Raw genomic sequence first — 26,008 nt, 5'->3', positions numbered from 1 at the left:
TATAGTGTAGCTGCTGGTTGTGGTTTGGACCTCATTTGGTTTGCAGCTCACAGAGAAACACTGCAGGAGCTGTTAGTTGGATCCAGGCAGTTGAGTTGAGAGAAGTCCTGGGAAGTTTAGAGGGCAGCAGAAAATCACTGGTTCTGTGCCAGGTAGTTAGGGCTGAGAGAATCCTTGGGACCATTTATAGCTTGGTGCAGCCAGGAGACCAGAGTTCTAAGAAACCCCAGGCAGTGCCAACTTAGTGAAGCTAGTGGTTTGTGAAAGAGTTTTAGTTGTACCAGCAATTAAAGGCAGTACTGCAGCTTTGTGAATCTCATGGAATGCAGTTTCAGGAAAGATTGAATCTAGGAGATAAAATTGAGAAGGTCTGAGTCAGAGCAGCTTTTGAGACAATTCAGAAGTTAAATCTTCAGAAGTGAAGAGTTGCAATTGCTTGTAAGGTAGAAAGTCTTACCAAGATTCTGTGACTTCATGGATTCAGTTTTGGTTGCATCTACCATTTTGATCAGTGTGCCTGTTAATTCATATTGACCTTATATTACTTTCAAAAGTAAGTGACAGACATTGTAGATTGTTTTGCCTTTCTTCTCTGACTTTGAAAAGGATAGTTTATTTTGTTTGTTTAAAAGCTTGGGAACTTGTGGAACTATTCTTCCAATGGGTAACTGGGATTTCAAACTTTGTCTACTTCAAAGGTCCCTAACCAAATCAGAATACTCCACTTAGTTGTTCCAATCTCAAAGCACTTTTGCATCAATATAACAACCCACCTTCTGGTAAGGGGGGAGGGTTTGGGGGAGGTGTGAAGAGAGCAGCGAAAGATATCTTGTATGCTTTTTGAAGCAAAATTGCAAACACATTCTTTGGAGGTAGGTTTTAAACTTCATTGAAAATGAATGCTCAAAGGAAATCTTCTTAACTAGTCTTCCAAGTAAACAGAGATTGCAGTAGAGATGATGCTTCAGTGACTAGCTACAGTTATGCTAATTTGAGTGAATGAGCAAATATCAAACAGGGGGAAAAAAATGACAACTTTGAACTCGTCATGTTAGAACTAACCTGATCAAAATTAGAATATTTCAGGGAACCCCAAAGTACAATAGTTCATTTTAAAGTGCAGATAAAGAGATCAGCTTAACAAGAATACTGCTCCCGCAACAATAAATGTTACTTCAGATTTTCATGCCTGTGCACAGAGATTAGAAACCATACAAAATAGGTGTGAACAAAATATCAATAAGATTAATATTCGTTTGCCTAGTCTTGAGCAACGCACAGAATTTCCTATAGGAGCAGAATCAAGATCAACCCCACGTCCTCGTCTTCACTTAATAGGAGTACCACACCAACCTTCCTTTCTTCTCTCCTGGGAGTTCAATCACTTTTAAAGTAATATGGTCTCTAATGGTAGAGAAGCAAGAGGCAATAACAAGCGTCTCAAGGTGAGTAATGGATGTAATGTTGAACAGTCAGAGCAAATTGGAAGCCATCACAATCAATGAATCCCCAGGCTTGCAACAGTGCTGCTTTTAAGAGTTTAGTGATTTCAAAAACAACTTTTTTGTTGTTGGCTATCACTTTTAACAATATTGGTTTATAAGTGGCACACATATAATTCCTGGTTTGGATACTTTTAAATTGGAACTTGATAATGAACAGGTTGGGGGGGGGGGGGGGGGGGGAGGTCTGAAATAGCAGGTGTTTTACGCTCAAGGTGTTTTAGGAAAAGCACTCTAAACTTAAATTATATAAGCTTCCTGAGGTGGGAGACAGTGATGGTAAAGGTGGTGCAAATAGGATTGGCAACTTGTTGGACAGGGCGTCACATGGCCCTAATGGTCGATGATACATGTGTGCGCTCAGCCACGTCAAGGGCAAGTAGATGGAAACACTTTCACATTTGTTCACATTGTTTTTGCCAACATGAGGGCCAGCAGCAGATCTCTTAATTATTTTGTTTCAGGTAAATGACTAGAGCAATGGCAGCTGGGTGGACAATGACAATGATCACCCTCCTGACAACCACAGCTGCACGAGAGGCACCAATCATGCATATGCCTGCATCCTAGGCAATATGTACAGCTAACCTAAGGGTGGGAAAGGAGACTGGATAAAGGAATCCAACACGTACACCTCAAATAAGAGCACCTTAAATTCACACACAACCAGACAGTTGTAGTACCCATGGTACCAAATTCAGGCAACACAAAAATGCCACCCTGAACTGACCTGGCCTGACATTGCGCTTGATGAACCTTGGGTACAACATAATAAGGTGCTGGTAACTGCAAGGTAATACAAGGTAGGCTTGAAGGACAACATTGGCAAGAACTGTGCACTGATGTTATTAATCGATTAGGAAGTATCGATGTGAAATATTAGGATTTGTCAACATGCAGCTGTCAGAAGCCAATGGTGCCCCACCATTGTGCCACCTCCCAGTGCCTGCATGATTAAGATAGGGAATGCAAAGGTGTTATTCCACGACATTACCTAGGTTACATTAGAGGTTACATACAGCCCAAGTAGAATCATCCCAATATTCGAGGTCAATTGTAACAATTCAGGATCAGTTGCTTGGGTGGAGCGCAAATTGCACCAGTCGATCACAAGAATCCAGGGGTAAGGAAGACCAAGGATAAAAACAAGTCCTTGCTTGGAAACATTTGGGGATGTTGTGGGGGTTTATTTGGGCTGCTCAAATTCAGTGCTAAATTCATGGTGAATCTGAGATGAGAGCGATTAGATTTTGTGGATGGCGCCAAGAATGCCAGAGGCCTGCAATTGGCTGCGCAAGGGACAGAATATGCAATCACAGCAGATAGCAGACTGGGTTTGGTCAACTTGGAACCAGAGAAAAGAGAACTACTGGTTACTCAGCCGACTTGCAGCCGAGAGGCTGGTACTCTTAAATTCTTATGGGGAGGGAGGGGGGTAGGAAAGTGTGTATAACAATTGCATCTCTAGGGGTAGCATATAGAGTGGGATCCTATGAATGTGAGATCACACATTTCTCATGACCTTGGCTGAGTGCTATACCAATTCACAAAATGATAGTGTACACATGTAACACCTTAAGATTGATAGGTGGCAACTCAGCGGTGATGGTCACAGTGAAGCCTTCCAGACAATCCAAACATTACCCGACCTAGTGATGTCTCCTGATAGACAAGGGTACCGATCTTTATGGAGGATTGGGCTGCAAGAACAGTAGCAACTTCTGTCTTCAGATTCCTAATTCATTAACTTGAACAGACTTCCATCTAGTGGAAAGGACTATAACAGGTATAGTTTTCAGTCCCTGCTGGAATTAAAGTTAAAGGAGGGTAACATGCCAGGTAAGGTTGCTTGAACAGCATGAGGAAAAGCACAATCAACGGCTAAAAGCTATATCCACTGATGTCAGCAAGCTATTACTAAGTGGAGGAGGGAGGGGGGGCAGCAAGCTATTACTAAGTGGAGGAGGGAGGGGGGGGGGGGGAGAGAGAGGGTGCAGATGGACTTAGCCAAAAGACTAGGGATTCCATTAATAACTGTGCCGCGGACAGCTGAATGCAGTAGAATTGGTGGGAAATGGACAGAACCACTGTCACTTCAGTGCTCATTCTGATCATGTGTCTTTGTACTTACTGTTACTTAAAATGCTTTATTTTTACAATAGCTAAAGTTGGTAATGTCGTCAAAATGGGGTTCACACTAGTTTCATCTACATCAATACCACTTCCAGAGAAGAGGAGCAAAGTCAATATGTATAGCATTTAATTCAGTGCATCGTGTTCTGGGCCTTGGTGAACATTACCGGGATGACCATCAAAGCTGCAAAAGAACTACAAATTGACTAAGGATGCAAATAGAACCAAGGATTTGTGTGGACGATCCTGTTTGCCGAGGGTCCAGTGAGATGGGATGTGACCACCTTGGTTAGATGTGATATATCCAGAGGCCAGGAGGAGGGATTGATGTGGAGAATGAGATTTTCTCTTTGGCTATATTTTTCCCACTACAACCCTTGGCCGACACATCTAGCCTGTTTCACTGGAGACGAAGTTAGTGCAGTTGATAAGCTTGAGCTATTTGCCGTTTCCCCACATTTGAACATTTCTACGAGCTTGCTTTTCTGAGTGCATGATCGAATGTACTGACCAGGGAAAGATTAAGGCCACGAGGTAAAATAAAGCCAAAATAAGACCAGGACACAGCCAGCTGAATGTTGTTCTTTTTTAAAAAAAATTAATTTGTGGGACATGGGCATCATTGGCTGGCTAGCATTTATTGCCCATCCTTAGTTGCCCTTGATGAGAAGGTGATGAGCTGCTTTCTCAAATCGCTGCAATCCATGTGCTGTGGGTTGACCCAGAATGGCATTAGGGAGGGAATTCTAGGATTTTGACCCAGCGACTGCAAAGCAAAATATATTTCCAAGTCAGGGTGGTGAGTGGCTTGGAGGGGAACTTGCAGGTGGTGGTGTAAATGCTTCTGTGACTACATTTTTTTAAAAATAAGAGACTCTGGAGTTTGAATCTCTTCCCCCACATGCTTGTAATAATTTTGTGCTCAGACTCTTAGTTTTTAAAACTTTGCGAAAACACACAACTCAGTAAATTACTATCATGCAATCAGTACCCTCAATGCAGCAGTAACTCAGAGCTTGGATGTCTGTACCAGATAATGTGCAATATAAATTGAGAACATAAACAAAGTAATCATCAAATAGGATACATAATATAGTCTGGCCTAAATAAAATTTTCATTGGAAGGTGCTTTATTTTGTTTAAAACATGTTAGCAGTTGCTTTTTACAAACAGCTTAAGAATTAAGTTATACTCTCAAGTGATCAGAAAGAAAAATAAATGTTTAAATATTTATATCGCTCAAGTAATGCAACAGTTTAAATTCGTCAAGTTTACAATATTACATTTCTTCTTTAAAAACAACAAGTTCAAAGTAATTTCCAGGTTACAAACAGAGAAGGCACGATGAATTCTTCCAGATTTCACCACCACTTAAAATAAGCTGCTATCCTGCGGCGTTCTAAGTCACAGCCCAATATCCTAGGAAATCGTGAGTAGGGGCAGATAATGCAAAGCACTAGTGCCCTGGCTATTTATCCATTTAATAAAACTTACTTTCTTTTGCTTTCCCCTCAAAAAAACAAAAGACGGCATTTAACATTCGTCATGACTTGCCATTGTACATGTTGGAACATCATGATATTGCATATTATTAGTCTGCTTGTTTAGAAAACTGAAAGACAACAACAACTCATGTCTGTGTCGGGTATAGAGAGGATCAAACTTTGAATGTTTCAATTTTTATTTCAGCAACAAAGAAGCACAAGACAAAACCCAATATAAAAATGCTTAGAGATCTTTTTTTCTAAAAAAAAAACAAGACCAATTTTCAGAACAACTTCATTCCAAAGAATCAGACTTTAATAAAAAGCAGAGGGCAATCATAATACGATTGTTTCTTTTTAACATTTACTTAGATGTTTTCTTTTGCCAGGGCTTGTCAAGACCGAAGGAGAAGTCTGAGTGCCCATTTCAACCATCTCTACTTTCTTCGAATTCCTTTTTGCTGCCGGCTTCTTGGCTTTAAATAGAAAGATATTAACGCCTTACTAAGGAGATAAACATGGCTGTACATTTGTCAATAACAACTTTATTGTGCTGCTGCTCCCCCGCCCCTTGCAGAACAAAATAACTGGTGACATTGAGTTACAAAGGGGATAGGAACAGTTGGAACAAATGGAGGCACGACTAAAGTAAAAGATTGACAAATAAAATTAAACTAAGTAAACAGGAAGAAAACATTTATAGGTCGTATAAAAATATAATGAATGCAAGGTGGTTGGTTCGTTCGTTAGTCAAGTCTTTAAAACTTCAATAAATACCAGCCCAGCGCATCAAAACAAGTGTTCAAAATTGACAAGAATACTGGCTCAGATTTTGAGACAAAATTGTCAGTACTCCTCTGAAATTGACAGCAATTCCTGGAGTCCACACACGCGCAGTTAAACTTGAAATCCAGAAGCTGCTGTCAGTAGTACTTCTTTGTTTCTTCAGAGGGTGCACTATTGAGGTGCTTCCCCGCCACCAGCCAAACAGATTTAGTGAAATGCTGAGAACATACGCTGTTTAATCTCGTTATAAAAACCCTCAACAGTTCCACTTTGTTGAATGAAGTGCCACTGGGTTTTTAATGGCATACGGAGTTCATGATTACTGCTAAAAAGCTTCACTCGCCCTGGAAAAGTACTTTTATTTCTGAGAATGTCAAGATTCTCCATCATAAGTAATTCTACTTTTTTTATTTCAGTACTAAAAATTTCTTTTGAAGTTTGATATTTTAGCTCTACTTCAATCCCAAACATTGATGCGGTCACCTTTGCTGAACGCCCGAGGGGCCCCATGGCTTGGGACCAAATTCAAGCTGAAGTCAGGGAAAAGGAGAAGTTACGATCTTTTGTGGGTAACTTCCTTCAAAGTCAGTGGCAAGTGCCATTGGTTCACCGCTAACCTCAAAATCCAGCCCATTATTCTTCTGCTCTTTCAATTACTTTTGTGAAAATTGGTGCAGTTCAAAGTTAAAAAAAAAGAAATCCTCTTCAGTGAGTGGAAATTCTAATTGCGAGAATGAGACGTGCACTTTCTAGAACCTTACCTAGGCTCTTGATGACAGTTTGTCATTCTGCAGGACATAAAAAATACAATGCATGGTTTTAAGTTGCGGCTGTTTGGTTTTACAGTTCTGCAGACTAAATTACTGACTATATATTTCACAATTTTAAAAATGTGTTAGCATCTTCTCCTATTTCTAATATTCCTTCACGCACAATTGTTTATTGCTCCATATCTGGCATTAACACAGTTTGAGTGAGGACCCACAGTTTATTTTGTTACTAATGTTCATCTAATGGACTACTGTAGGCTTTTTAAACTTGCAAAGTCCTCACCGCGTACATTTCTAAGCACTTCACAATCCCACATGGAATTTCAAGTACAACCTAACCTCTAATGAACTACGATGTACAATGCAAGGATGCAAGTAGATCTCATTAAACTAGATATGAACCTTAAAAAAAAACCATGTCTTAAATCTACAACCGTCTATTTTATTTCTGTGGATGGGCACAGTTCCAAAACTGTTTCCTACTTTATGTTCACTGTTTAATTTTGTAATGTAATTAATACTTGACTTTCCATAACTGGAAATGCGCACATGCATTCACAAGTTGCCATACTATAAGAGAAGACAGAAAGCAAAATATCGGCATCGGTAAGTTTAAGACCTCAACTTAGACACGAGAAAATTTACTCAACAGTAATAAATCAAATTACATACATTTCCATGCATGGTAAGTTACATTCTATACAAATAAATAAATTACACAGGGTTAGAGAACCATTATGACACAGGTGGTGGCTATCCGGCCCCCAGAGTCTATGCCAGCTCTCCAGAGCAATTCAGTCGGTCCCATTCACCCACTGTCCCCATGGTGCTGTTATTTTCCTCAAATGCTTATCCAATTTCCTTTTGAAATTAGTTACCGTCTCCACCTTCCATCACTTTCCTGGACAGCAAGTTCCAAGGTCACTACCACTTTCTGCGTGAAGAAAAGTTGTTCCTCACATCTCCCCTGTTTCTCTTGCCCAAATCCTCAAAAGTTGGTGTTCCCTAGCTCTTTTACCAGCTTTTCTTTAGCTACTTTATTTAAATCGGTCATAACCTTGTACAATACAATCAGATCTCCCTTCAGCCTCCTTTACTTCTAGGGCAATAATCATAGCTTTTCAAATCTCTGAGGAGCCCTCACATACTTCCTAAATTGTGCTGACCAGAAGTGGATGCAATACTCTAGTTCTGGACTAACCAGAGCTTTATAAAACGTTCAAGACAACTTCCCCACTTTTGCACTCGATATATATTTATACGTATAACATCTAAAGACCACCACTTTCACCAACGTACTTGCTGACCAGGACATTAAAGCACCATTACAATGCCAATGTTGAATTCCAACATGGAAAGTATTTTTACTCCATAACTGCTAGCAGAAAAGGCTGGGAGTAACCGGGAGACCCAGATAGTAAGTGTGTGCTTGCTCTGTGCACTACTGTTCCTTTATGTAATCAATTACTCTTTAAAGAAGAATCTAACTGCATATTTATAAGGAGATAGTGAAATAATTACAAATGAGCTTCTGTTACTATATGTAAATATTGCAACCAATATAAATGGTAACAAAGACTAGTAAGACTCCCGCAATTACCTCTTGATTTTTTAATAAAAACAACTCAAGCTTTGAAAAGGGTTTCAAGTGTTACAATATGTTAGTCTAACAGGTTGCTACATTTTCATTTCTAAGTTATCATTAATTTTTATGCTACAGGACTATGATGCCAGTAATGTCAGTTTAGGGGCGGAGGAGGCTACATTCTTAGCCTGCAACTGAAGCCGAGTGAAAATTTATAGAAACTTACTCCCAACGAAAATAGTTTTATGACAGCACAAGAATCAGAGAATAGGGTGAAAATCTCACTCTCTCCAACTGGTGTTTTCCTCTTGTTGAATTACAAGTACAAGAAAAGCATCACAAGCAACCACCAGGGCAAATAATTAGAACTTCATATCGCATTCATAGGGATCATTTCCTATCCTGATCGCAGGAGTAAACTGAGCATTAACGGTCAGTTAAGGTGCCCGGCCAGCAGTTCAAAAGGGGCACACATTCCTGACTGGCACAACACCCAAATCCTGATCTAATTGCTCTTACCTCTTGCTGTTTTTCTTCTTCGTTTTCCACCTTTTAACTCAGAATCTGAGGTGTTGCCCTCAAGATCATTCTGCTTTGAAAAACGCCGTTTCTTTTAAAAAAATGAAAGACATTGATTGGTGGAGAATCAAATATTGTCAGCAATATGTTGGTCACTGTCCTTGGGAAATAAAAGCAGCAATTAGACAAGGCTCAAAAGGACAGACTGAACAGTGGAAAGGTACCGCACAAACTTTTTTCCAGGAATTGTTGTATTGAATCCAAGATTAACACAAGGTGGAGTCTTGGGTAATGTAGCTTGGCTAAGACAATGACCTTCCTTCTAGAAAGTGGGACTTCACACCAGACTGAAGTCATAATGATGAAAGTCTCTTTCATGTATTGGTAACAAAAATACCTACCTACTGCTGCTTAGAACGGTTAAGCAGCATATATTACTAAGGGCTCCAAAGCACACACTCATCACACACTCATTTTCCAATTCAACTCAATCGGCCACAAAGATTCCTACTGCAAGAGATACACGATGGCGTATTAAATGATAAACAAGCACATTGATGGGCAGATTGAACAAGGCCTAAAACCTTAGGACTACAGCAACACCTGACCAAGAAATGATGAAAGACAATAATATTCAAAATGTTCCACTGAGCTAAACTATTCCATGAAGTGTAGGGTCGTTGTGTAGCAGCATTTTACTTCAAATCAAAAGTAAAAACTAAAAACAAATTAATCTGGTTGGATTGGGAAAGGTTGGAGCAGATAGACAATATGGCCTTCTCATTCTGTCCTTTTTATCTGCTTGAACATCAAGGGCTTGATTTTTGACTCCGGGGTGAGAACATAGCAATCAAGTCACATGCCTGCTAAGCAGCAGCAGCAAGCAGGCTCAGCCAATTTCAACTGCTGGGTCTCTTGCTGACTTACTGGCCAAAATGGCTGGAAATTTGGCAAAAGGACATGCTCAAAATTGGGAACCTGGGTATGATTACTAGAGGTATAATAGTACAAAAACAAGGAGGTTATGGTGAACCTTTCTAAAACACTAATTCAACCTCAACTGGAGTATTTTGTCCAATTCTGGGCACCAGAAGGATGTGAAGGCTTTAGAGAGGGTGCAGAAACGATTGATAAGAACGGGTTCAGGGATGAGGAACATGTGACTAGGACAGTTTCGAGAAACTGGGGCTGTTCTTCTGAGAAGGTTGAAGAGATTCGATAGAAGTATTCAAAATCATTAAGGGCCCAGACAAAGTTAATAGAACCTGTTTCCATTGGCAGGAGGGTCAAGACCATAAATAATAGAAACAGAAGTAGGCCATTCGGCCCCTCAAGCCTGCTCCACCATTCAATAGGATCACGGTTGATTCAACATTCCTCATGTCCACATTCCTTTCCCTGTATCCTTTGATTCCCTTACTGATCAAAAACTTATCTACCTCAGCCTTAAATACACCCAAGGATCTGCCCCACAGCTCTCTCCGGTTAAAGACTCTCAACCCTCAGAAGAAATTCCTGCTTATCCTAGTCTTAACTTGGCACCCTTTTACGCTGAGGTTATGTCCTCTGGACCACAGAGGATACCTGATTTAAGGTGAATGGCAAAAGAAGCAAAGCTGACAGACAGAAAAACATTTCTTAAAAAATACGAGTGATTAGAATCCGAAGTTCACTGTCTGAGAGGGAGGTGGAGGTAGATTCAACTGTGGCTTTCATAAAACATAGATGTAATTTAAGTCCAAGTTATGATATAAACTTGGAACAGGAATTCGGGCATCAGTCTGTAAATCACCAAAGAGTAACTGTTTAACTGAGGTGCCTCAACAACTTATAATATAGTGTCTTTACTATAGTAAAACATTCTAAAATGCTTCACAAATGGGGTGATCAAACAAAATGTTATACTGAGCCACACAAGGAGATATTAGAGCACATACCAAATGCTTGGTCAAAGTGGTAGGCTTTCAGGAATAAAGAGAGGCAGAGAAATGGAAGGAATGCCAGAGCTTAAGGCATTGGCAATTGAAGACACAGCTACCAAAAAGTGGAGCGATTAAATTCAGGGAGGCGCACAAGGATAAAATTGGAGGACAGCAGAGATCTGAGAGCGATAGGGTGAAGGTTACAAAGTTATAGAGGGCTGAGATAACAAGAGTTTCAAAAGCAAGGATGAGAACATTAAGATAAAAAGGTGTTGTGGTCAGAAAACCAATGTAGGTCAGTGAGCACATGGGTGTTATGGGAATGAGACATGGAGCCTAGATATGGACAGCGGTTTGGATGCGGTCAATTGTATGTCGTGTGGTAGATTGGACTCCTGCCTGGAGAGCATTGGAATAATCAAGAGAACAAAGGCTGGATGAGGGTTTTAGCAGTTCAACAGTGCACAATGTCATATACTGGTATTACAAAAGTTTGGATACAACAATAACAGAGATGGAGTTGAGTAGGTGAGGTGAAATCATTAAGTTCCAATCATTATGGCTGAGACTGCAGGAGGGAGTTTTGCCCTTGTAGCCTGCATTTAACGAATGAAAACAGTCTACAGTAGTTATGTTTAACTGAAAATTCTTCCTCATACCAATGAATGAAACCAAATTCAGGTATCCTCACAGACAGGTATAACACATTGCTGAGATACATTTGGCACATACCAATCAGTAGATAATAAAATTAAGATTGGATGGTAATCTGCTGCATTGCCAGAGTTTTAATTTTTAAAAACCACTGGTACATTAAGTGTCTTAGAGGTGACCTCACTTCAGTAAAAGGAGCTTTGCTCTACTAGTTTGGTACCAGCTCACTAAAATATACATTCCGATGGGAGCTAAAAATACATATAAATGGCTAATTCTTTGCAAAGTCAAAAGAAAACAGCTACGGCAACACGAACAAACTGAAATGTTATTGTCGGTTCAAAATCAACTGGAGTATTATGAGCCACTCTACCAGTTCAATGTTTGATTTTGAATTTACTTAGCATTGTTTTCAAATAAATTAACTGGTAGGTTTGCTTCAAACTACCTAGAAAGCAAAACTCTACTCATTTACACATTTTGCACCCCCCCCACCCAAAGTATAAATGGCAAAAATTTAAATTTTAGCACATCAGTTTCTCAAATTAATAGAAGCTTGGGCTCAATTTCTGGCAAGAATTTAAATATGATCTGAAGACATCGCCTTCAGGATCATTAACGGGCAGCACAGTGGCATAGTGGTTAACACAGCTACCTCACAGCTCCAGGGATCTGGGTTCAATTCCAGCCTCGGGTAACCGTCTGTGTGGAGTTTGCACTTTCTCCCCGTGTTTGTGTGGGTTTCCTCCCACTCCAAAGGTATGCGGGTTAGGTGTATTGACCATGTTAAATTGCCCCTTAGTGTACTGGGATGCATAGGTTAGCGGGATTAATGGGGTAAATATGTGGGGTTACAAGGATAGGGCTTAGGTGGGATTGTTATCGGTGCAGACTCGAAGGGCCGAATAGCCTCCTCTGCACTGTAGAGTTTTTATGATTAAGTAAGATGGATGCGAACATCAGAATAGGAACCTGAGAGCCACCATAGGCAGAAACGCCACAAGTGCCTGTGGCTACAGAGACGCCATCATTTGGATCAGACAAACTGTGGCACTATCTGCTGTCTCAAGTGGATGCAGACAATTTCATGGTGCTACTTTGAAAAGCAAGAAGAGTTCTCCTCTCATGCCCTGGCCAATACGTATCCCTCAATCAACGTTATTAACAGATTATCTGATTATTACAGGTGTGCGCAAATTAACTGCTGTAGTTCCAACATTACAACCGTGACTGCACTTTGAGAAGTACATCAATGGCTGTAACGCACATTGGGATGTGCTGAGGTCATGAAAAGTCCTGTATAAATGCAAGTTTTTCTTTTAAAGTTATTCAAGTTATTGGCAGGTTTAACTGGGTCATTATTAACGTTTCCAAGCACGTTACATGGAGATTTCATTTGGGTGTTCAAATGAATTTCCTTCATGAAGCACATGAGCCTTTAAGTAGACCAACAGAATCAGAAACAGCAGTGGCTTCAAATAGAAAGCAGCCAGCTTTTCATATCAAAATGTTGAACTCGTTATCCCAAAAATCAAGTGACCCCCGTTGCAAGATCTGAACCTGTGATCATGAAGTTGACTATGAGATAGATTCATCTGTCAACTCAAGTTGTGGATCATTTAAAATGTCTCCAGAAAAAGGTAATTTAAAGTGTCATTAAACCTCATCTTTGTTCAAACCATCTTCCACAATATTCTTTATCTAAGGGATATTCCTGTTCTGCTACAATGTCCAATGTGTAGGGTGCATCAGTAGAAATCTGTACATTAATGTACTGTGGAAGTATTCATCTGGACATGCATACCAACAACTCATTCCAAGTGCCCAAGAACTAAACGTTCCTTCAGTATGACCTACTATTGGTAAAAACTGATTTTTAAAAAAAATAGGGTCAGTTACATTGCTTTAATTTTAAGCCTATTTATATGACAACTGATTGGATACACTGCAACTCATGCCTTCACAAATGAGTATCCTATTCAATGAACAGAAAGGTTATCAAAGATAAAATACAATAAACTTAGGACAACTGGTCTCGAGGTATTTAAAGACTGTAAGTGATTTGTAGACAATAGCAAATATTTGAACCTGTAAGCTAATCGAATAGAAATGGTTTTATCTTGGGACGCTAGTTATTGTCATGTTGCTCTTTGTTTTTTGTCAACTGCTGTTCATAGCAAATATCTTTCTGCATATTGCTATGTAACATATGTGGGTGACACAACCTATCTTTCTGGTCACCTATGTCTCCTGACATTGTAACTGGTTCCCTCTCCAGAAACTCCACCCTTAACCTTTCTGCAAATTACTGGCCCAGTTCCAATCTCCCTTTCTTTTTAAAAGTCCTTGGATGGAAAATTATCCCCCAAATGCATGTCTACCTTTTCTGAAACTCCGTATTCAATTTTCACAATAGCTTTCTGTCCATGCCACCTGCACTGAAATGGCCTGAATCAAAATTACAAATGATATGCCCTGTGACCCTTCTCACCTATCTCATCTTATTTCCATTCATTGACATGGTAAACTACACCATTCTCCATGAATGCCCATTCTCTGATGTACAATTCCATTGTTCATCTCTTACCTACCCAATAATATCCAGCAATGGCTTGCTTCCTGTTCCACACACTATGATCTCTGAAGTCCTCCAAGTATCTAACCTTGCCCCCTTCTCTCTTCCTGCATTCCCTTTGGTAGCTGTATCTTTGGCCATCTAGCTGTCTATACTAGAACTCCCTCCCAAAACTGCTCATCCTCTCTCCTCCAATACCTTCCTTAAAACCCATGTCAGAACAAGCATTCAAGTCGCCTCTTTCAGTGTCCATTTTTGTTTGATTGCAATTCTTTGGAACAGCTCAAGTTGTATTTAAAGGCACAATGTCATGGCAAGTTGTTGCTGTATATAGACTGATAAACAGGATTGAGATTTACAGTGATGGTTAACATTGCTCGCTCTTTGTTACCCTTGGACAGAAAGCAGGAAATTATAAATTGCAACATTTGGATAATCAACAGGTTGCATAAGGATACTCATGATAAATAAATCATACATAGACTAGAGATGGAGTAGGTTGGTTGGGTTGAAAGCTCTGCATTTTATAACTAAATTCGGAACAATCTAAAAGCACATTCACTTTCAAATTATTCAACGTGATATATAACTAATTGCTTCACAATTTTATAAACCCTTTTCCTTATTGGGTGACACACACAATTTGAGAAATAACCTGCTTATAGGCTTCTGTTGGAATTCTCTAATCACCAACCAGCTAACTGCAAAAAGCATTTTATTTGTGTGCGCAGTACCATTCTGCGTTGATCAGCATCCCAAGACAGCACCCACAACTACCAACACACTTGGAGGGGGCGATGCGAGAGGAGAGAGATGAGAACTGATTGACCTGCAGACATACTGAACAGAAATCTTCAATATATTAAACCAATTTGATATGTCATATAATTATAATGCTGGTAAACTACACAATATGCAAAGTAAAGAGGTGTTCAATCTAATGCTTGAGTGACAACTGAACAGTCATCGTGAGCTTGCAAACACCCGATGGCTCAAGCCATCTATTTTTTAAAAAAATGTTAGTGAACAGAATAATTATTCAATATCATAGCTGTTCGTCCGCAGAGTTAAGGGCTTAAAAAAAGGACGAGGAACCTTTCATTGGCTGAACGCAGTTAATAGCTGGAATATTTCAAAGGATTGCACTCCATTTTGCAGCTGCATGTATGCAGAAATATACATTTGGTATGAAACTGCATGTTTAAAATCTTAAATTCTCCTGCTCTTCATGATCCTGCCCATTCAACCCTCCAATGACCCACAGCTCAAACCCTCCAGTCTTCAGATTCTAGTTAAGTTTACAGCCATTCCTTTTCTCCACCACAGACTGCCATGTCTTAACCTGCCGAGACTTAATGCTTTGGAACTCCCTCAGCCTCAGTTCCCTCTCCTCATTTAAAGCGTTCCCTAAAACCCTTCAAGTTTATAAAATTACTAATTGCCGCTCACAATCCTTTATCTGACGCGGTATCCTTTTTTTAGATTATGTTTGTGAGGCAATTGTTTTTTTTCCTACTATGCTATGTAAATATAATGTGTTGCTTAAAAACACATCATGTGCTTTATTTTCAGACAAGACCATGAGCCATAGAATAATTCTACCTCAAGAATAATTCTACCTCAAGTGTATCATTAAAATTTGATTTAATCACTACTATTTGGAATACTAGCACAGTGGATTAGTCACAGATGTGTGGAATAGACAGTTTAATAAAATGTAAATTCACACCACTTTCATCGTTTAATTTAAAGTCAGAATATTCAGCAATACAGTTCACGTAATCAAACAACGTTTAGTAGCCATCCACAAGACAGCAAGTACTGTTACTTAGATGATATAAACACTAAAGGAATCATATCATGCAAGATACACATTTGAAGCAACGATTAGATCAGACTGCCTGGTTTAATTTGTTGATTTAGGAAACCTTTACACCAAACAGAAACGTGCCCAAACGTGCACACATTTCAAGCAGCCCTACAAGAAAATAATGCCGCTGGCAACCGAACAATTGTTTTACAGTAACAGGTACAAGTAATGATCCAACATACGTATATTTATTAAAAAACACACACACAGCATTATATTTGTTTTAAAAGCTTTGGACAGCAGCCTAAATAAGCAGACAATAAAAAGGATAAAGTCAAGACTTAAGCTGCAATTAGTCAAATACTATGGCAGATCATTGTTTAGCTAATTGTTTTCCCATAGCCAAATGGCGAGCTCAGCCAAGGAATCAATACAAGGATCACGGTTGGTGCTTGCTGGCTCAAGAAATTGAGTACAGCTAATTCTCCTCCGTGTTTCAACAAATTTTTGAAATTCTTCTATTTCCATTTTAAACCTTGGATACTGTCCAGGGCACACTACATAGTATTTTATCATTTCATAATAACTCTGAGCAAGTTTTAAAATGTTTAGCAACAACTGGCTTAGACTCTAATCACAGCAATTATTTTAACATGCTGACTGCTACTTAATACTGCATTTCATTTTAAAGATGTTACACATTTTTCCAACTGCTTGTGAAAAAAGGGTTTTGTGTAGCTGTTAATGAAATTTGGCATTTTGTTTTCCTTTTTTTTAGGGGCTTATGTCGCTGCTTTGTGCACTACCATCTTGGCCAATAGCTGCTACATGTAATCAACAGGCCACAATGGCTCATCTCTGCAATGGCTGATTTTACATTGAAAATGTAACAGCAGGTTGCTAAGAGTTTTCTTTTGGATGCGCAGTAATGAATCAACAGCTAGGATTCACAGCTACCAAAGAGTAGTGTGCATCTTTTCCCTTCATCTCTGCCTCATCATTACCATCTAAACCCTGCTGCGCTGAACAGATTGGTTTGATAATTACACACAATAACTGCAGTGGGCACATAACCCTCAGCTGGCACAGGGCAGATCCCGAGCGGCAAGTTCCATATGTAAACTACACTGATTAAGTGTACGAGGTACATCCTCCCCTGCCTGTCTGCAGCTCTGATTAGAAGCATTCAGACACTGATATTACCATATGTCATCAAAATCATGAGGTAGCAGGTCAACCAAGAGTTATAAAATTTTCAAAGTGCTATTTAATCCATCACTTTGTTCTACTGTGGAACAATTACAGACACAGTACAGCCCTAGATTAAAAGCTGTAATCTCAAATGTAAACCTTTAATCAAGATTTCACGCCACTTCAGAAATTCTCATTTTTCACTTAATAGTTTTTCCTCTGTTATCATTCCCTTTTCCATTTCCCTGAAGGCAGTGACACTTTGCAAAGCGTCAGCAACACTCTGGTACCTCACCCAAATGGTCATCTATCACACTTGAGCCAAGACAGCAAGTGCTGGCAGATGAGTTGTGAGCACAGGGCTTCAGTCAAGCCCAGCCTCATCTCAACCCCAATGCCTATATGCATACTTTCCAGCAGGAGTCACTGGAAAGCTTTCAGGAATGGGAATTTTGGATTTTCTTCCCCCTCATTAGCTTAGGGACACCAAGAAAGGCAATTATATAGCACCTTCTGTCTCAAACATCACACAGCACTTCATATACTATAAATTACTTTAAAGGGCAGCTTATGACAAAAAAAAAAAATCAGATATTTTGGAACATTTAAGGACACCTATTGTTGAGTGGACACCTATTGTCCAGTTCATATGGACTGTTAAGAAATGTTATGCCCAGTGTCAAAAATATTTTCATTCCCATCATATCTTACCTATCCCACCAACTGTCTAAAGTTAGTGCTTTTGCAATAGTATAATACACATGCCAATAAAGCATCAGCTAGGTTCAATTGGCAGCATGCTTGCCTGAGTCAGAAGGTTGCACGTTCAAGTTCCAGCATTGGTTTCTGAAATGATCTAGGTTAGCAATCCAGTGCAGCACTCTTTCCATATTAACTTGTTAGATCACAAATAAGCCGAGAACCTGTCTGCTCAGGTGGACTGCCAAATTAGAGTTCAAGGTGCATTCTTACCAACATTCCTCCCTCAAGCATCATCAAAAACAGATTATCTGGTCATTCACGTACTGAATGCCCTTGCAAACTGGCTGCTGTGTGTACGGCAAGAAAAATGAATGGTTAAAGCAACAATGAATATTTTATTTTTTATAATCAATAGTTTCTCACACCAGCTCACCCTCAACTGAGGATTTGTCAACTCAACTACTCGAATGCCCTCTGGTTGGCCTACCATTCTCCAACTCATCTGTAACTCTGTTGCCCAGCAAGACCTGCTCAGCCATTAATCTCTATCCTTAACAATCCACACGAGCTCCTGGTACCCCCTCCTGTCAAATTTATGATCCTTATCCTTGCGTATAAATGTCTTCCTGGCCTAATGGCCCTACTCACCTCGCACTCTCTCCTAATATGTCCCTACCTCCAATTCAAGATTTGTGCGCTTTTTTGGCTAACCCTTTTATACATTCTGCATTCCTTTGTCCCACCATTGGCAACACTAGAATTTATTTCCTAAATCTCACCATCTCCCTCTCATCCCTTAAAATTGTTCTTAAAAGTCCATTTTTGGACCAAGCATTTGATCAAGCTCTTCTAATACCTCCTTTTTTCAGTGAGAATCAACTGCACCTTTACATCTACTTTAAATAATTAGAAATTTCACTGGCAAAGGCGAGGTGAACTTTATGCATGAAATTACAGAAACGTAGAACCTGGCTTTCCCCAATTAGATGAGTTAGAATGGTTGCTGCAACTTGATGTTATCCATCACACAATTCCCAGAAGCAATGTCACCAGTGCCAAACTGGTCGATGCAAAATAGTCACACGAGGAACTACAACCTTTTAAAAACCTAAATGCAAGTTACTGTCTAGTGGGTGCATCAAAGGAGCACTTGTATGCTTGACACATATGCTGACGGAACTGGTCTGGGCAGTTATCCATCTGTAATAGCCAGCTGCCTCATTCATTCTGACACATGCTGCAGAATCTGCTGTAGCTTAAATGACAACCTCTGAAGTGTCTGTTCTTAGTTGATCTTTATCAATTATTTAAATGGCTTCAATCTGAATGGGCCAATTGCCTTTGGCCAGCAAGCATTCCCTTCTATTCCTCACCCAATTTATTTGGGACTAATCATCCGAACACTTGCACCATCTTCTCTTCTGGCTTTAGAATACAGACAGTAAAATAAATCCACATCAGATGCAAGCATCAACTGTATCAACACTACCAGCAAATCAAACTTGCTCCTTTACATTAAACATCAGCAGTGCATTAGCCCAATTTTTAAAAATATAATCGTATGGTGTGCTGGCCTTCATCGTTCGAGGGATTGAGTTTAGGAGTCAGGAGATAATGATGCAGTTTTATAAGACCCTCGTCAGACTTGGAGTACTGTGCTCAGTTCTGGTCGCCCCATTACAGGAGGGATGTGGAAATGATTGAAAGGGTGCAGAGAAGATTTACAAGGATGTTGCCTGGATTGGTTGGCATGCCTTATGAGGATAGGCTGAGGGAGCTCGGTCTTTTCTCCTTGGAGAGACGAAGGATGAGAGGTGACCTGAGAGGTGTACAAGATGTTGAGAGGTATAGATCGGGTGGATTCTTGGAGGCTTTTTCCCAGGGCTGAAATGGCTGCTACGAGAGGACACAGGTTTAAGGTGCTGGGGAGTAGGTACAGAGGAGATGTCAGGGGTAAGCTTTTCACTCAGAGGGTGGTGGGTGAGTGGAATTGGCTGCCGTCAGTGGTGGTGGAGGCAAACTCGATAGGGTCTTTTAAGAGACTTCTGGATGAGTACATGGGACTTAATAGGATTGAGGGTTATAGGTAAGCCTATATATAAGCCTAGGTAGGTAGGTAGGGACATGACCGGCGCAGCTTGTGGGCCAAAGGGCCTGTTTGTGCTGTATTTTTTCTATGTTCTATAATTATATTTCACTTAAATGTGGAAGACTGGGGAAAATTGGAAAAACATGGTTTTCGGACGCATGCAATCTTTGGGAAAATTCACCCTTCCTATTTCTTCCCTTTGCTAATTAGATATTTCTTCAAGAATACAACACTACTTCAGCAAAACAGATAAGCTGAACTGGAAGTGTCCAGAACTAGTTACCAAGTACAAGAGGAGTTCATTTTTACTTTCTAAATTTCCTGAAATTACTATTTGGCAAAAGGAAAGCACAGATAGGCAGGAAGTACAAGACTCAAGAGAGAGAAAATACTTCAGAATGTCCTCAAAAATCATATCTGTTATTGTCTACCATGCACTAAACTTTTTATAATGTTTTCATGATTTCAGAACAATACAGTATTTTGAAGTGTCGCCACGGTTGCAAATAGGAAATGCAGCATTCAAATCATGCCAACCAAGCACTCAGAAACAGCAATGGGATAATAACCAGATAATTTCTTTTAGTGATGGTGGTTAATGGTATAATATCGGCTCGAACACTCAACTGCTCTTCTTCAAAACAGAAGGTGGCACAGTGGTTAGCTCTGCTGCCTCACGGCGCCAGGGAGCCGGGTTCGATTCCCAGCTTGGGTCACTGTCTGCGTGGAGTTTGCACGTTCTCCCCGTATTTACGTGGGTTTCCTCCGGGTGCCCCAGTTTCCTCCCACAGTCCAAAGATGTGCAGATTAGGTTGATTGGCCATGCTAAATTGCCCTTAGTGTCAGGGGGACTAGCTAGGGTAAATATGTAGGGAATGGGGATAGGGCAAGATTGTTGTCAGCACAGACTTGATGGGCCGAATGGTCTTCTTCTACACTGTAGGCATTCTATGATTCTATGCTGCGGGATTTTTTTTACATCCACCGGAGAGAACCGAGGGCAAAGCTTGGCTGAACAACTTCAATATTGGTTAGAAATGTTACGGTTATACATTTGCAGTCATCTTGAAATATTCCAATTTACAAAGTCAGAATTCAGACCCGTCTTTCACCTTTAAAAAAAGGGGAACTGGAGAAATGCATCAATTTAATAAAATGATTTGCAATGTACCCGTACATTATACAAATTTGCAGTTTCATCAAAGGGAACCAAGCTTAACAACTGGCAGTTCACAATGTTGGATAGTTACATACATATTGGAACAGACAGTCCTTACCAGAGTAGTTGTACTTTTCTACCTCTGTGCTTAAAAAGTCTAATAACTTGTTTGTAGTGGCCAATGTTCTTCTTCTCTTCAAAAAAAAAGCAATTTGGCTCACTCTTTCCTATAAACATTGTTGCTTTAGAAATAAAAGTAGCCTTTTGATGGGTTTTATTTATTCCAGAAGCCCCAAATGCAGAATTACTGCCAGTACAAGCGAGCATCGATTTAATTAGCAGCAAATTAACCATGTTCCACCAGCCTACCTTTCCTTCAAATCACTTTAACAGGACTAATTTCAAATAAGGCACCATATTCTCAGTGCAGCAAGCTGGAACTCAAATTAGAATTTACAAAAAAACTTTAGACACAAGGAGAGTTGCACTCACTTTCAAGTGTTCCACTGTGCCAAGGGGAACCAATTAAAGAAATTCCAATTTTAAATGTTCAAGTGGAGAGAACACCACTAGCAGTGGCCATTTTTTGCAGCCAGACTGTTTTCAGATCTCCTCAACCGGTTTTCCTTCAAACACCTATTCGACTTGATCCTGAACGCTGAGCTAATTTCAGCCTCAACCACTGATCCTGGAAGTAAATTCTAGTCTTGAAGCTCTACATGAAGTGGTTTTTCCTCCCTCTATAAATTTTGTGTGTTCATTCTTGTATCTATGGCCCTTTATCACACACTGGAAACCAAGATGTGGAGATGCCAGCATCGGACTGGGGTGGGCACAATAAGAAGTCCCACAACACCTGATGAAGGAGCAGCGCTCTGAAAGCTCGTGATTCCAAATAAACCCGTTGGATTTTAACCTGATGTTGAGAGACTTCTTAACTGTGTACACACAGGAAAATCAGTTTCTATCCACCTGTATTCGTAACATTAAATATATCCAAAAAGCCCCTATAGTCTGCGCTGACAAAAGAAAATTGATTTTTCCAACATATTCTTCATACACATCTCTTCAATCCAGGCAGAAGTACTTTGGAATGTGAAAGCACCTTTAATGATAACTATTACCTCGATGTCTGAAAGGCACACAACTGTTGCCGTGGAGGTTTGGGGCAGGAACATTATAAATGCAAGTTGTACCTGTGGTTTGGATGTTGTTGGGGCGTCACCATTGGAAGATGCTCCTGAAACCAAAACACCATCATCTATGCAGCCTATAGATTTAAGTCCTTGCTTGAGGATGTCTCTCAGTCTCTGGTACTGGGGTCGGTCTTTGTAAGCCAGAGATAACACATCTTCAAAATATTTTGCCAACTCAGCTGCGTTAAAGAAATAAAATATTTAAGTCACTTTGGAACAATGGTTCAGTGTCCAACTAAATGTATCAGAGAAGTAAATCTTTCTCTTCCAATTTTGCTCAGAGGTCAAAGCCACACCTCCAGTAGTCATACGAACATACAAACTAGGAGCAGGAGTAGGCCATTCAAACAACTTGAACCTTCGCCACCATTCAATGTGATAATTGCTGATTTGACTGGGGCCTCAAATCCACATGCTGCCAATCTCTGTTGACCTTTAACTTGTTTGTTAGTCAAGAACTCTATCAACCTCTGGCATAAAAATATTCAATGACCCAGCCTTCATCGCTGTCCAGAGAAGAGTCTCAAATTCACGAACAATGAAAAAATGTTCTCCTCGTCACTATCTTAAATGGGAAACCCCTGGGGGGGGATATCATATGGTGCGAGCACAGGAATAGTAACGTTTCCAGAAGCTTTGATGATGCTTGTTTTTTAATTCTTTCTTTAGGTATTTAGTTACCAAATTTTACAACTTGCTATGCTCTAAATCTGATGATATTACATTGGACATGCTGCCGGCTTGGGGGAAAGACCTCGCGGTAAATATTGACAAGGAGACATGGGTTATATTTGTCAATGTGCCAATAGAATTTCAGTTTGTAATAGAAAAGAATACAAAAGAAACTCAACTTAATATATTGCACCATCTGCACATTACTCTAAGCTTGCGACACAGGTTCGGCCCCACCATATCCTCATTGTGCCAGAAGTGCAAGGTGGATGTGGGAGATTACCTGCATTGGTTTTGGTCTTGTGTCAAAATTAAGGCCTAATGGTTGAATGTTCTTAAAGAGCTTTAGAGGATCCTTGATTTGGCCTTAGATCCCTTGCATCTGATACTGATCTTTTTGTCTGGGAGACGCAGTAATGCAAACGTGAAAAGGCTGTACAACATCCTAACATTTAGCAGCAGGGAAGGGCGACACGGTGGCACACTGGTTAACACTGCTGCCTCTCAGCGCCAGGGACCTGGGTTCAATTCCAGCCTCTGGTCACCGTCTGTGTGGAGTTTGCACATTTTCCCAATGTCTGCGTGGGCTTCCTTCTACAGTCCAAAGATGTGTGGGTTAGGTGGATTGGCCATGCTAAATTGCTCCTTAGTGTCAGGGGGATTAGCAGGATAAATTTGTAGGGTTACAAAGATAGGGCCTGGCTGGGATTGTTGTTGGTGAAGGCTCGATGGGCCGAATGGCCTCCTTCTGCATTGTAGGTGTTTTGTGATTCTAAGACTATCTTTTGTTGGTGGATTAGTGACGTGCCTCCTTCAATTTGGAATTAACATAAAATCATTCTGGAATGTACACCAATGGAATTTTTGACTTGTTTACTTTGAACTAAATCGGATACATTCTGTAAAGTTTGGGATCTTTATCTTAAAGTTCTGGGCTCCACCTTGTCTAGTTTACTCCTGCAAGGTTTTCCATAAGTTCTGCAACTCAGTCACTGTTGTCTTGAGAGCTTGGCTGTGCACCGCTGGGCCAATTATGGCTGCATCCTGTTATCCCCCCTCCTCCCCATCCTTCTATATACATCCTTCCATCTCTTATATGGTGGGAGGCGCAGAATACAATGAATAATCTGAACCAACATTGTTGGTAATTTTTTCTCTCTCTCTACTTGTATTTGTTTAGAGATGGTCTGGTTGTACTGTACCAGGCTTTGAGAGTTTGTTGCTTTTTTCCATGCAAAATGGAAACAGATTCAATAAAAATATAATTTTTAAAATATAATTTTAAAAATCTGCATCCCATATTTCCAGCATCTCCCACAAGGGACATCCACCCCGCCAACTCCCCTCAGGATCTTATATGTTTCAGTAAGATCAGTAAAAACATTCAGTCTTCTCAACTCCAATGAATACAGACCCAGCCTGTCCAACCTTTCCTCATAAGTTAAACCAGTATCAGTTGAATGAACCTTCTCTGAACTGCTTCTAACCCAGTTAGAATACAATTACCCAAATTCATATACAATCAGTGATAGTATTTTGTAACCAGCTATCAGGAACAGCATACATTGACAGACTACCCCAACATAGCAACCACAGAAAGGTTGCACTGCCATCAACAACACAACAAACTGAGGGCAGTCATTGAAAATAAGTGAAAAGGAAGGGCCAGCAATATTAAACACTCAAAGCTTTGCAAGAAAATCTGATGTAGCACTAAGGCATATAGATCAGGATTCAGGAAGGTCCCAACCTCAACCTAAGAGCATAAGAACTTGGAGCAGGAGTAGGCCATCTGGCCCCTCGAGCCTGCTCTGCCATTCAATAAGATCATGGTTGATCTTTTCGTGGACTCAGCTCCATTTACCCACCCGCTCACCATAACTCTAGATTCCTTTACTGTTCAAAAATCTATCTATCGTTGCCTTAAAAACATTCAATGAGGTAGCCCCAACTGCTTCACTGGGCAGGGAATTCCACAGATTCACAACCCTTTGGGTGAAGAAGTTCCTCCTCAACTCAGTCCTACATCTGCTCCCCCTTATTTTGAGGCCATGCGCCCTGGTTCTAGTTTCACCTGCCAGTGGAAACAACCTCCCTGCCTCGATCTTATCTATTCCCTTCATAATCTTATATGTTTTTATAAGATCTCCCCTCATTCTTCTGAATTCCAATGAGTATTGTCCGAAAGCCAAGGTTCTTGGATCCCAAGCAACGTTGCTTTAATTGATTTCAGTGCCCCGAGCCCAAATTCCACCAAAACAAACTATGATGCCCAATTTTACTCCACCTGCCTAAATACTGTGATATGGTGACATTTTGGGCACTTTCGTTTCCTCACAAGAGCAGGCAAATGCTCGATGTTGCTGAAAACAAATTCAGCAGCATGGTTAACAGGTCAAGTTCAGAAAGTTGTCCTCGAGAATTATATGCAGTGCACAAAATAGCTCTAACAAACATTGTTGGTTCAACCATCAAAATCTTATCCCAGTTTAATGGAAGTACAACTGGATTGGAAATAGGACCTGGAACACACTTTACCGAAAAATAACTGATCTACTTACTGAGCTGAGGCAGTCACCAACTCCATCCCCAGCACCTACCCAATCCCTCCTTTAACCAGGTAATTCTAAACAGCAATTTGGAATTTCCCACCTGGCTTATTCTTGCAAGGAAAGCATTTATCCATCAAACCTTGAATGTTGCTTCTGTATCTAGTATAGAAAACAAAAACAGATTTAGTAAAGATTTAAGCTTATTTTCATACTATAGACTTTTCTACATAGTAAGAATATTAGGTTCAAAGTACCAATTCAGGAATTAAATTGTATTGCAGATCGTCACTTGCATCCCCAATAAGCAAATTTGTCAGGCTTGACTTTGGGAACCTGAGAATAATCTTTCAGCGTTCAAGCTTTGTAAGATGGCGAAAGAGCAATAGCATCCGTTTAATTATTTATCAGTCCCTGCTACCGATGCCACATCATGGTAATCTTCACATTCAAGTACAGGTGTGTGGCAACTTTGACTAGTCACTCACTATAATAAAGTTTGAATTCCATTTGAATTTGAAGCCAGTGTTCTATCCAAGGGCGGCACGGTAGCACAGTGGTTAGCACTGCTGCTTCACAGCGCCAGGGTCCCGGGTTCGATTCCCGGCTCGGGTCACTGTCTGTGTGGAGTTTGCACATTCTCCTCGTGTCTGCGTGGGTTTCCTCCGGGTGCTCCGGTTTCCTCCCACAGTCCAAAGATGTGCGGGTTA

General features: G+C 40.3%; 1 protein-coding gene across 14 annotated transcripts in view; it reads right to left on the bottom strand.

The window, feature by feature from the left end:
• Nucleotides 1–4,715: 4,715 nt before the first annotated feature.
• LOC144507274 (serine/threonine-protein kinase VRK1-like) overlaps nt 4,716–26,008 on the bottom strand; it is a 65,495-nt gene continuing 44,202 nt past the window's right edge. For 6 of the 14 annotated variants that reach the window (XR_013500060.1, XR_013500059.1, XR_013500064.1 and 3 more), the window contains 5 exons: nt 25,402–25,460; nt 22,078–22,256; nt 17,904–17,980; nt 8,780–8,870; nt 4,744–5,595 (listed from right to left, as the gene is read on the bottom strand). Coding sequence is in view for 8 of the 14 variants with exons in the window: in XM_078234301.1 (XP_078090427.1) it covers nt 5,477–5,595; nt 8,780–8,870; nt 22,078–22,256; nt 25,402–25,460 (448 nt within the window). In the remaining 6 variants the exon portion in view is untranslated. Of the gene's footprint in view, nt 5,596–8,779; nt 8,871–17,903; nt 17,981–22,077; nt 22,257–25,401; nt 25,461–26,008 lie in introns of all 14 variants that reach the window. The other 8 variants (XM_078234300.1, XM_078234302.1, XM_078234297.1 and 5 more) reach the window with 3 other exon arrangements.

Source organism: Mustelus asterias, chromosome 18, assembly GCF_964213995.1.
Source record: "Mustelus asterias chromosome 18, sMusAst1.hap1.1, whole genome shotgun sequence".
Taxonomy (NCBI): Eukaryota; Metazoa; Chordata; class Chondrichthyes; order Carcharhiniformes; family Triakidae; genus Mustelus; species Mustelus asterias.
This window is presented reverse-complemented; position numbering and strand designations above follow the sequence as displayed.